The sequence below is a fragment of the Salmo salar genome, chromosome 13 (genome assembly GCF_965601325.2).
Source record: "Salmo salar chromosome 13, fSalSal1, whole genome shotgun sequence".
Lineage (NCBI taxonomy): Eukaryota > Metazoa > Chordata > Actinopteri > Salmoniformes > Salmonidae > Salmo > Salmo salar.
The window spans coordinates 101,246,714-101,259,107 of NC_138303.1; the positions used below are offsets into that span (position 1 = coordinate 101,246,714).

At 44.1% G+C, this 12,394-nt stretch overlaps 1 protein-coding gene across 2 annotated transcripts in view; it reads right to left on the minus strand.

Annotated features, from left to right (window-relative positions):
- cntnap3 (contactin associated protein family member 3) overlaps positions 1-12,394 on the minus strand; it is a 189,717-nt gene that overhangs the window by 25,115 nt on the left and 152,208 nt on the right. For both annotated transcript variants that reach the window (XM_045692517.2, XM_045692516.2), the window contains exon 18: positions 4,101-4,340. In XM_045692517.2, the coding sequence (XP_045548473.2) occupies positions 4,101-4,340 (240 nt within the window). The remainder of the gene's footprint in view (positions 1-4,100; positions 4,341-12,394) is intronic.

Here is a 12,394-nt window from a genome sequence, read left to right on the forward strand (position 1 = left end):
TTTGCTAGCCGGGAGATGCGCCTGGCTCGCGGCTAACTGGTGCTAGCTTCGGGGCCGGGGAATTAGCCACTTTAGCCACTCGGTGGCAGCTAGCTAGCTGTGATGATTAGGAGTAATGCTCCAGGGTTTACGGCAGGAATCCGGCGTTGTAGTGGAGAAAACAGTCCAATGCTGGCAAGTATTATCCTGGCAAAAAAAAAATGTCTGGTGTCTGTGCAGAAGGAAAGGCCGCTAGCAGTGGCTAACAATGGCTAGCAATTGCTAAAATAGCTAGTAGCTAATTAGCTGGTTATCTTCTGATGGCTAGTCTCTGATGGAGGTTCTGGCTATTTGGTCTAAAAAATAGCGGATCTGTGTCACATTGGGTGAGGCGGGTTACCGGAAGGTATATTTAATTTAAAAATGGAAAAGAGATTGAAAATACATTGAAATATATACAAAAAAGACGAAAAATGCAAAAGTGCACGAGAGGACGACAAACCACGTCTGCACTGCTACGCCATCTTGGATTTAAAATCCCCCATATGGTGGGGGCAATTAAGTTTGGAATGTACTGAATGTAGGGAAAGTGATCACGTGGCAGGCACTGATAAGGGGAGAGAGCCATGGATTAGTGATGAAGGGGGTCGAGGTCAGGTCAGGTCACGTGAAGGGAGAAAGAAAAGTTTATGGCCCGTATCAGTTAGTGTCCTGACTAGCAGTAATGATGCAATGTTTGTTCAGATGGTAGGAGGAGAATCAGCCTAAGAGAAAGGGTTAAATATCACTGCTTGTGTGAAAATGTCTTTGTCTAATGCAGCTGTATTGATCCTCTGGGAAGAATAAACTTGGTTTGAGCTTTCAGTGTCCGTCGAGTTTTTACTCTAAGAATTAGAACCTAACAATGCTGATGATTCAACCATACATGCATCAGCAACCACAGCTAATGAAGTCACTGACATCTTTTCACAGTCCCCAGGTCCAGAACAAATTCAAGGAAACGTACAGTATTATATAGCCAAGAGTACATGGAACCCCCTTCCATCTTATATAGCACAAGTGAACCGCAAACCTGGTTTCAAAAACAAATAAAGCAACACTTCACGGCACAACACCTCTCCCCTTGTGACCTACTTGTGTGTATGTACTGACATGTACAGTATCAGTCAAAAGTTTTGACACCTACTAATTCAAGTGTTTTTCTTTATTTATACTATTTTCAAAATTGTAGAATAATAGTGAAGACATCAAAACCATGAAATAACACATATGGAATCATGTAGTAACCAAAGTGTTAAACAAATCAAAATATATTTATATTTTAGATTCTTCAAAGTAGCCACCCTTCGCCTTGATGACAGCTTTGCACACTCTTGGCATTCTCTGAACCAGCTTCATGAGGAATGCTTTTTCAACAGTCTTGAAGGAGTTCCCACATATGCTGAGCACTTGTTGGCTGCTTTTCCTTCACTCTGTGGTCCAACTCATCCCAAACCATCTCAATTGGATTGAGGTTGTGTGATTGTGGAGGCCAGGTCATCTGGTGCAGCACTCCATCACTGTCCTTGGTCAAATAGCCCTTACACAGCCTGGAGGTGTGTTTTGGGTCATTATCCTGTTGAAATACAAATGATAGTCCCACTAAGTGCAAACCAGATGGGATGGCGTATTGCTGCCAAATGCTGTGGTAGCAATGCTGGTTAAGTGTGCCTTGAATTCTAAATAAATCACAGTGTCACCAGCAAAGCACCCCCACACCATCAACCTCCTCCTCCATGCTTCACGGTGGGAACAATTCCCAGAGATCATCCGTTCACCTACTCTACGTCTTACAAAGACATGGCGGTTGGAACCAAAAATCTCAAATTTGGACTCATCAAACCAATGGACAGATTTATACCGGTCTAATGTCCATTGCTCGTGTTTCTTGGCCCAATCAAGTCTTTCTTATTGGTGTCCTTTAGTTTTGGAGCAATTTGACCATGATTCATGCAGTCTCCTCTGAACAGTTGATGTTGGGATGTGTCTGTTACTTGAACCCTGTGAAGTATTTATTTTGGCTGCAATCTGAGGTGCAGTTAACTCTAATGAACCTATCGTGTACAGCTGAGGTAACTGCTTAGATTTGTTTAACAATTTTTGGTTACTACATGATTCCATATGTCTTATTTCATCATTTTGAAATCTTCACTATTATTCTACAATGTAGAATAATGTGTCCTTGGTTGCAACACTCACTACCGAGTTCCAACCTGCCTCTGGAAGCAACTACAGCACAAAAACTGTTAGTCTGGTTCTTCATGAAATGGGTTTCCATGGCCAAGCAGCCACCCAGAGGCCTAAGATCACTATGCGCAATGCCAAGTGTCGGATGGAGTGGTGTAAAGCTCGCCGTCATTGGACTCTGGAGCAGTGGAAACACGTTCTCTGGAGTGATGAATTACGCTTCAACATCTGGCAGTCTGGTTGACCAATCTGCCACAATGGATAGTAACAACTGTAAAGTTTGGTGGAGGAGGAATAATGGTCTGGGGCAGATTGTCATGGTTCGAGCTAGGGCCCTTAGTTCCAGTGAAGGGAAATCTTATCGCTACAGCATACAATGACATTCTAGACAATTCTGTGCTTCCAACTTTGTGGCAACAGTTTAGGGACGGCCCTTTTCGGTTTCAGCATGACAATGCCACTGAGCACACAGCGATGTCCATAAAGAAATGGTTTGTTGAGATGGTGTGGAAGAACTTGACTGGCCTGCACAGAGCCCTGACCTCAACTCCATCGGACACCTTTGTGATGAACTGGAACGCCGACAGCGAACCAGGCCTAATCGCCCAACATCGTTGGCTGAAGCAAGTCCCTGCAGCAATGTTCTAACATCTAGTGGAAAGCATTCCCAGAAGAGTAGAGACCGTTTTAGCAGCAAACTGCATACGCCCATGATTTTGGAATGAGATGTTTGATGAGCAGGTTTGATGTTTGATGAGCACTACTTTTGGCTATGTAGTGTAAGTAACCACATTGTGGGCCTGTTACAATGCATACATCATGACAGATTTGACGAATATCGTCTTTGTTAGAAGAGATTTGTTGAATGTGCGCAAGTCTGGTCAATGGAACCTCTGTATTCCGTTGACTCCTTTACCACATCTACTGTGTCAGTCAGCACCGCCACCATAACTACTGACCGCTTCTACCAGGAAGTGGTCCAAGTCATTCTTATTAATTTTTCAACACATCCAATTTTCCAGCCTGCGTCATACAGTTGACCTGCTGATGGCGATGACTCAGAGACATCAAAAGGTGTACAGAAAACACTCCTATATTATTAAGCTCTTGATGTAGCTAACTCACACAGCTGGTAAGTGCATGTTAAGTCGTGTTTTAACTCAAGCTCGCTAAGAGGGTCCTCTGAAATAATATGGATTCTTCACCTTTTGATCGTCATCGTTTAATATGTAAAACATTCTAAATTGCTGTTCTGGCAAGATTTGGACCCTCTAGAGCATTTCAGACAGTTGCTAGGAGACCTTTTTACCAAAGAATGTGTTTTTTTATGATTGTGTTTTGCTTTTCGTGTACAGTTGTGTATAATAACGTGCTGACTTATTGTGTATGTTAATGTGTAGTTTAACGTGTTTATTGTATTTTGATGTGTATTGTGGTGCTATACAGGGCTCATCTGGAAAAGAGACCTTGGTCTCTGCATTGACTCCCTGTCAAAACAAAGGTTAAATAAAATGCCCACTCCTTGGTAGGAAGCTACTAAGGGTCAAAATCAAATGACTACAAAAAAATGTAGCTATAAATATGTTCTGTAGAGCTAACCGTATGTTAGCCTTACAATAAAGGAATTAAAAACAGTAGGCTAAACCTCATTAGTTTAATATTGTTTTATATATATCACATTTTTATTTAACCTTTATTTGACTAGGCAAGTCAGTTAAGATACTGTAACCATGGACATGGTTTAGAATAGATTGTAGTGTAATAACATATGAACATGTCCTCTGGTGTTGTGTTGACTGCATCAACATGAACGTCACATCCTCTCACGTGGCTGATGAGATGATCACCAGAACCTCAGAGCTTAGAGGTCGATGTGATGCTCATGGTCTATTTACCTCTCTGGCAGAAGGGGCCTGCGTAGGCTGAGAGGCCACAGTCGCAGGAGAAGCCGTTGTACATCTCCACGCACCTCCCTTGGTTCTGGCACAGCTCCCCGTAGCTGCTGCAGTGTCCCGGGCAGCCCGGCCTCACCCCGGGCGTGATCTTAGCCCTCTCCTCCAGGTCCAGTGTCCTCCCATTCAGCTGCAGCGAGCGGATACACCCCAGGAAGCCTTTCATTCTGGAGGCTGTGCCACCTGTCAACACCCAATACAGCACACAGTAAAAACCCATTGTTCCTGTTTCTCTATCTGAAATTCCAAGGCTAGTGGATAAGTAAGATCACCTATAGTGTATGTACAGTACATACAAACTTCTGTATCTCCTGCCAACACACAAAGCAAAGCAGTCAACTGCTTTGTTCCCGTTTCTTTATGCTACTTTCTCTATTTCTTCATAGTCTGTGTGACGGGGCACGTACCAGAGCTACGTGACACAACACCTGGCCGCCCTGTGACGGGGCACGTACCAGAGCTACGTGACACAACACCTGGCCGCCCTGTGACGGGGCACGTACCAGAGCTATGTGACACAACACCTGGCCGCCCTGTGACGGGGCACGTACCAGAGCTATGTGACACAACACCTGGCCGCCCTGTGACGGGGCACGTACCAGAGCTACGTGACACAACACCTGGCCGCCCTGTGACGGGGCACGTACCAGAGCTACGTGACACAACACCTGGCCGCCCTGTGACGGGGCACGTACCAGAGCTATGTGACACAACACCTGGCCGCCCTGTGACGGGGCACGTACCAGAGCTATGTGACACAACACCTGGCCGCCCTGTGACGGGGCTACGTGACACAACACCTGGCCGCCCTGTGACGGGGAACGTACCAGAGCTACGTGACACAACACCTGGCCGCCCTGTTACGGGGCACGTACCAGAGCTACGTGACACAACACCTGGCCGCCCTGTTACGGGGCACGTACCAGAGCTACGTGACACAACACCTGGCCGCCCTGTTACGGGGCACGTACCAGAGCTATTTGACACGTCACCCAGCCGCCCGCCCGCCTGCCGCTCCCGAGAACATAACTTTGTCAACACTTTTTGAAAAGTACATAAACCATTTAAACTACGACTGGGGGATGAAAACAAAGTTGTGGGTGGAAAACACATTCAGAGAGCTGACTTTTATCAGCTGCCTGTCTGTTGCCACTGCTCTGGCTGCTAACCTCCCTCTCCTCCTTGTCTTTTCTTTCTTTTCTCTGGCATCTCCCCATACTTCAGAGCTGGCAGTTCAGATTGTTCTTGGAGTTCAGGCAGGGCTTTTCACAACAAAGAATCAATGAGCCTCTCCCCCTGCAAAGCAAGACTCTCTGGGTCTGTCTGTGAGTTCTCTTCGAACTGAAAAACGTTATTTTTTTAAAACATTTTTTACAAAGCAGTAACACAATGTTGAAGCATGTCTTAGGCAGGCTGTCAAATCTTTAGTCAAATATAATGTAAGAAATAATGTCACTTTCTCATTGTAGACTAACTGATGCTGCAACTGAAAAACATTTTAAGCAAAGAAACCCTACAAAAAAGAATAATATTTACCCAGTTGAGTCAACTAAGAACAAATTCTTATTTACAGTGACGGCCTGGCAAGTGTGCTACATTGTTAAAGCATTTTTTAGATATGTGTCAAATCAAATATTATTGAGTTGGAATAAACTGTAATTTGGTCATCGCAGAACGGACTTTGGGTAACTGCCCGATGGGATATAATCACGTTTGGGTAATTGTGCATCAGAATGAGGTCATGATTCTGGTGTACTGGAATGGTGACCCGAGGCAAATCAGACAGACAAAGAGACAAAGAGAGGGAGAGACAGAGACACACAGAGAGAGAGAGAGACACAGAGACACAGAGAGAGAGACAGAGACACAGAGAGACAGAGAGACAGAGACAGAGGAAATTAACCTCAGGGGGCAGTCAGTGTATTTAAACCAAATACAGGTCAGTTCTAAACTCGCAGCCCCAGCGAGATCCCAGAATATTTACAAAAATATTTCAGAAAATATACTACAGTTTAACATTTGTGCATTGAATATTTTGTAAAGTTCATATTTCAGTAATCCTATAACATAAAGTGAGTTGAATGCTTTGTAAGGTATACTTGAAAGCCACAGTATCAACAAACAAGCAACAGGTAAAATAATGGAAACACTTGAGTAAATGAGGGATACAAAGTATATTGAAAGCAGGTGCTTCCACACAGGTGTGGTTTCTGAGTTAATAAGCAATTAACATCCCATAATGCTTAGAGTCATGTATAAAAATGCATTATTTTGGCTATTATTTTGGCTAAAATGTCTATGCCCCCATAGGATGACAATGCCCCCATCCACAGGGCACGAGTAGTCACTGACTGGTTTGATGAGCATGAAAACAATGTAAAACATATGCCATGGCCGTCTCAGTCACCAGTAGGGATGCGAGCAGACCACTCTCTGCTAAAAAAAGTACTTTAAAGTTTGTTAAATACCGTAACTTACCAAGACATTTAGTGGAAAGAAAACATATTCTGCCAGGAATCAACTCCTAAGAGTCTGTATTTTTAGAACGGAGGAGACTGATTAGTTGCAATACATAAGAGAACCCAAACACTCACATCTTTCATAGAGAGCTAGTGAGGAACGGAGAGGGGAGGGGCACAGTATAGGCAGGTCGGCTGTCAGGCAGAGAGAGTTCGAACCGTGCACTAGGCCTATCTATCGGAATTAAAAGCTGTATCTTGCAATGTAATGCTGTATTTCACAATTTCTTGGCTTGCAATGTCTCGCAACTTCAGTAAAGTTGGGCCTATCTATCATCAATGAATAGGCTAGGATATTCTACATGCAACAGAATGAAGACCGAACACACACTTGCATCATTAGCGAAGAGAAAGAGCAGGAGAGCCAGCTGAACTGTGATTTATTTTGTAGCGAAAAAAAAACATTGTTTTTCCATTACAGATTTTTCTTAAAGTTAAGGATACCAAATTCGCTACACCCCTCGTCACCAGATCTCCAAAAAATTTAACACAGATTCTGGAGCGGCGCCTGAGACAGTGTTTTCCACCACCATCAACAAAACACCAAATGATGGAATTTCTTGTGGAAGAATGGTGTTGCATCCCTCCAATAGAGTTCCAGACACGTGTAGAATCTATGCCAAGGTGCATTAAAAGTGTTCTAGCTCGTGGTGGCCCAATGCCTTATTAAGACACTTTATGTTGCTGTTGCCTTCATTTTGGCAGTCAGGCTAACTGTAGATGGTGTGTTCATCTACTGGCATGCGGATGTGTGCGACAGTAGTGGTTCACAGTGTGTGGCCACATCATAAGATGTGTACTGAAAAAGAGTGCCACCATGTGGTGGTCTCCGATAGAAGTACCGGTTCAGATTATAGGTGCACATTCCGGTAAGAGGACGGAAATCACAAGTAGGACACAGATGTACAGAACACACCTTTATTGCCACGCTCAAGACAGGCGCACACACATAGTAAATAGGAAGTGGACTAGGTGGAAGTGAAAGTGATAGTGATTTCTGTAATGGAACAGAAAGGGGAATGAATTACACAACAGTAATAACAGTGATGCTAGTAGCTATGTAGCATAGGCTAGCGGTTATAGCATAGCTATACAACAGTATAGCAGCAATGAACATGGCATAGTATACAGCCAGTAGAAGGTTGTAGCATAACATCCTATTAGGCTGGTAGCCTAGTGGTTAGAGAGTTGGTCCAGTAACTGAAAGGTTGCTGGATTGAATCCCCGAGCTGACAAGGTCAAAATCTGTCATTCTGCCCCTGAACAAGGCAGTTAACCAACTGTTCCTAGGCCGTGTCATTGTAAATAAGAATTTGTTCTTTACTGACTTGCCTAGTTAAATAAAAGGTTAAATAAAAAAAATAAAAAAATAAAACGCAGTATGTACAGGTCAACTAGAGTTAGTGAGGTTAGCAGTATTGGCTAACGTAGCACACAGTATAGCTATATATATATATATATATATATATATATATATATATATATATATATATATAAATATATATATATATATATATATATAAATATATATACATACAATAGCAGCTATAAGGTGTTAGCAATAGGAAAATAAGATAAACATAGCACAAAATACACTGCTCAAAAAATAAAGGGAACACTTAAACAACACATCCTAGATCTGAATGAAAGAAATAATCTTATTAAATACTTTTTTCTTTACATAGTTGAATGTGCTGACAACAAAATCACACAAAAATAATCAATGGAAATCCAATTTATCAACCCATTGAGGTCTGGATTTGGAGTCACACTCAAAATTAAAGTGGAAAACCACACTACAGGCTGATCCAACTTTGATGTAATGTCCTTAAAACAAGTCAAAATGAGGCTCAGTAGTGTGTGTGGCCTCCATGTGCCTGTATGACCTCCCTACAACGCCTGGGCATGCTCCTGATGAGGTGGCGGATGGTCTCCTGAGGGATCTCCTCCCAGACCTGGACTAAAGCATCCGCCAACTCCTGGACAGTCTGTGGTGCAACGTGGCGTTGGTGGATGGAGCGAGAGATGATGTCCCAGATGTGCTCAATTGGATTCAGGTCTGGGGAACGGGCGGGCCAGTCCATAGCATCAATGCCTTCCTCTTGCAGGAACTGCTGACACACTCCAGCCACATGAGGTCTAGCATTGTCTTGCATTAGGAGGAACCCAGGGCCAACCGCACCAGCATATGGTCTCACAAGGGGTCTGAGGATCTCATCTCGGTACCTAATGGCAGTCAGGCTACCTCTGGCGAGCCCATGGAGGGCTGTGCGGCCCCCCAAAGAAATGCCACCCCACACCATGACTGACCCACCGCCAAACCGGTCATGCTGGAGGATGTTGCAGGCAGCAGAACGTTCTCCACGGCGTCTCCAGACTCTGTCACGTCTGTCACGTGCTCAGTGTGAACCTGCTTTCATCTGTGAAGAGCACAGGGCGCCAGTGGCGAATTTGCCAATCTTGGTGTTCTCTGGCAAATGCCAAACGTCCTGCACGGTGTTGGGCTGTAAGCACAACCCCCACCTGTGGACGTCGGGCCCTCATACCACCCTCATGGAGTCTGTTTCTGACCGTTTGAGCAGACACGTGCACATTTGTGGCCTGCTGGAGGTCATTTTGCAGGGCTCTGGCAGTGCTCCTGCTGCTCCTCCTTGCACAAAGGCGGAGGTAGCGGTCCTGCTGCTGGGTTGTTGCCCTCCTACGGCCTCCTCCACGTCTCCTGATGTACTGGCCTGTCTCCTGGTAGCGCCTCCATGCTCTGGACACAACGCTGACAGACACAGCAAACCTTCTTGCCACAGCTCGCATTGATGTGCCATCCTGAATGAGCAGCACTACCAGAGCCACTTGTGTGGGTTGTAGACTCCGTCTCATGCTACCACTAGAGTGAAAGCACCGCCAGCATTCAAAAGTGACCAAAACATCAGCCAGGAAGCATAGGAACTGAGAAGTGGTCTGTGGTCTCCACCTGCAGAACCACTCCTTTATTGGGGGTGTCTTGCTAATTGCCTATAATTTCCACCTGTTGTCTATTCCATTTGCACAACAGCATGTGAAATGTATTGTCAATCAGTGTTGCTTCCTAAGTGGACAGTTTGATTTCACAGAAGTGTGATTGACTTGGAGTTACATTGTGTTGTTTTTGTGTTCCCTTTATTTTTTTGAGCAGAATATATACAGGGTCAACTAGCATAGGTAATAAGTTAGCATGCTAGGTTAGGCTAGGCTAGCAGGTTGGATAAAGCCATGGGGGCTGACATCTTAAGGCCTATGGCAGGAATGGCTATCAAATAGTTACATAAAAGCTTACAGTACAACCAGACATAAAGTGCCCTATCCCAGTGCAGTGCACTAAAATAGGTCAGAGACACTAACACTACAGTGTGTTGGGAGAGTCCAGGGCTGCAGGATAATTGGTCCGTGGGTTGTGGCCCAGCTGTATGGCAGAGATTTATGAGAGAGCTCCTCACTCTGCCACTGCTTGCTGAAGACTATCCTGGCACCCCAATGGTGTAACTAGCTTCCCCCTGAAGCTAGGACAGCAGAGTCCCTACCCCCCCAGCTCTGACTTTGCTGATAACTACTTTGAGGAAAAGTGTACTTACTATGCCTGTGATATGTGGTTGTCCCACCTAGCTATGTTAAGACGAAGGCACTAGCTGTATGTTGCTTTGGATAAGAGTGTCTGCTAAATGACTAAAATGTCAAATGTAAAAATATAAGACTGAGCCCAGACTGGGTTGGACTGTGCTTTTATACATGTCCCGGTCCCACCTGCCTATTGGACAGATGCCCTGAGGTCACTGCGTGTGGCATGTAACTAAAGAGCTCCAGAGGGGGACACAGAGTAGCCAGTAAACAATGGGGATCCTTCCCCACCTCTGCTCTCTGCAGGGTCAGGGAGTCAGGCTTAAGGTGTCCGCATGCTTCCCAACCGAAACAGTTCGGTAGAGTTTGTGCATATATTATGACAAAAAAATGTGATGTTTTTGTTTGTTTTGGACTTCCATGAGGGTTTTTTAGACTGTTCGGACACACCCATTTTTTTCTGGAGGCAAGATGGACTTCAAAGCCGAAGTCTATGCACCTTTGTCGGAGATTGGTCAACAGTAAGGATTTTTCATTAAAGTCTTTGTTGTCATTCAACGAGAGAAGACTCGTTTTAATGCACATTTTTTTATAGAAAAATACTGCGCAAAACATCTTAGTTAGATGTAAAAAAAACGTCAAACTGAATGACAGATTTCTTGAGTTATCTTAGAAAAATGTTGACTATTGAGGAAGCGTATACTGGCTACGGCACACTAACTTAAGCATGCTGACACCTTGTTCGGGGTAGGTAGGCTACTTGTTTTAAGAGTTAGAGAGGGCTGTAAGTTAGTGTTCAGGAGAGGGGCTGTAAGCGTTTTCTACATATACATTCTGAATATAAATCATAAAATGTGTATTTATCAAACCGTGACACATAATGCCAATAGAGGCATACTTTCTATGAACCCCATGACAATCTGTAGGTTTTACATACAGTATGGTCCCTCATAAGCACTGTAAGGGATAACTGGCTAAAGACATCCAACATAACAATATTCATTTCCTCATTCTGACTCTGCCTGCATCCACTGTTTGTTAGTTTTTCCAGCAAAGTGGATGTTTGTGGATATAACAGACCAAAAGACGCATCCTCAATATTTGCTTGTAGATAAAGTGTTTTCCAACAGCCTGTTTTTCCTAGTGTTTTTCCTAGCTTTAACTTTCTTTAAATCATTGGAATAGTCTGGGGCGAAAACAGACTGAAGACCAGCACAATGGTACTGATAGGCTCTATATGAGGTTCCATATAGTTTTATCAGAACCTGTCCGAAGGCAAAGAATTGCCCCAATATAGATGTCTGACGTAGGTACAGAATAGATTTATTAAACCTAGCTTCAAGCAAATGCATATCATTGGACAGATGGCCTGAGAGCAAGATTGTTTGAGAATGTATGAGCATTCTCAAACTATTACTATGACTGCGGCTGCTTCTTATAGGTGGTGCATCCACTGCATCTTACTGTTGGAAGCAGGGCCTTCTCATTCTCTTATTAACTTACCTCTTGAACTATGCTGTACTGATCAAACATTTTTAAAAAGGAGAGAAATGTCACAATATTTCAAACACCAATTCCATCTGGAATTACAGCTATCTATATTTAGAAGCTATGGATTCATAGTCCCTGTTCACCACCGGCAGAGGAAACAGAGGAAACAGAAAACGGCCACAAATGGCTTAATTTCTCTGAATTGCTCTCTGGCACACTCCTGAAGGAGGGAGTGGAGACAAACAGGAAGAATCTCAGGGTGCCCCAACTCGAAGGCTGTGTCCCAACTGGGACCCTATTCCCTATGTAGAGCAATACTTTTGACCAGGGGCCATAGGGCTCTGGTCAAAAGTAGTGCACTATATTGGGAATAAGGTAGCTTTTGGAAAGCAGACAAGAACGGCATTATTACAAATGACAGACGTCCCTCCCTATGGATAGGGCTGGTGAATGTAGGAAGCCTAGCACCTCTCACTGAGCCATTTATATCACGCATGCTTATTCCTCTTAATGGCAGACCTGAGTTCAAATGCTATTGAAATTCCCTTCAAATACTTTATCTGTGCGTGCTTGAGTTTGCCTTTATGAACTGACATAGTAGTCCCACAACTGCAAACCACGCCCAACTGGCACTCCCAG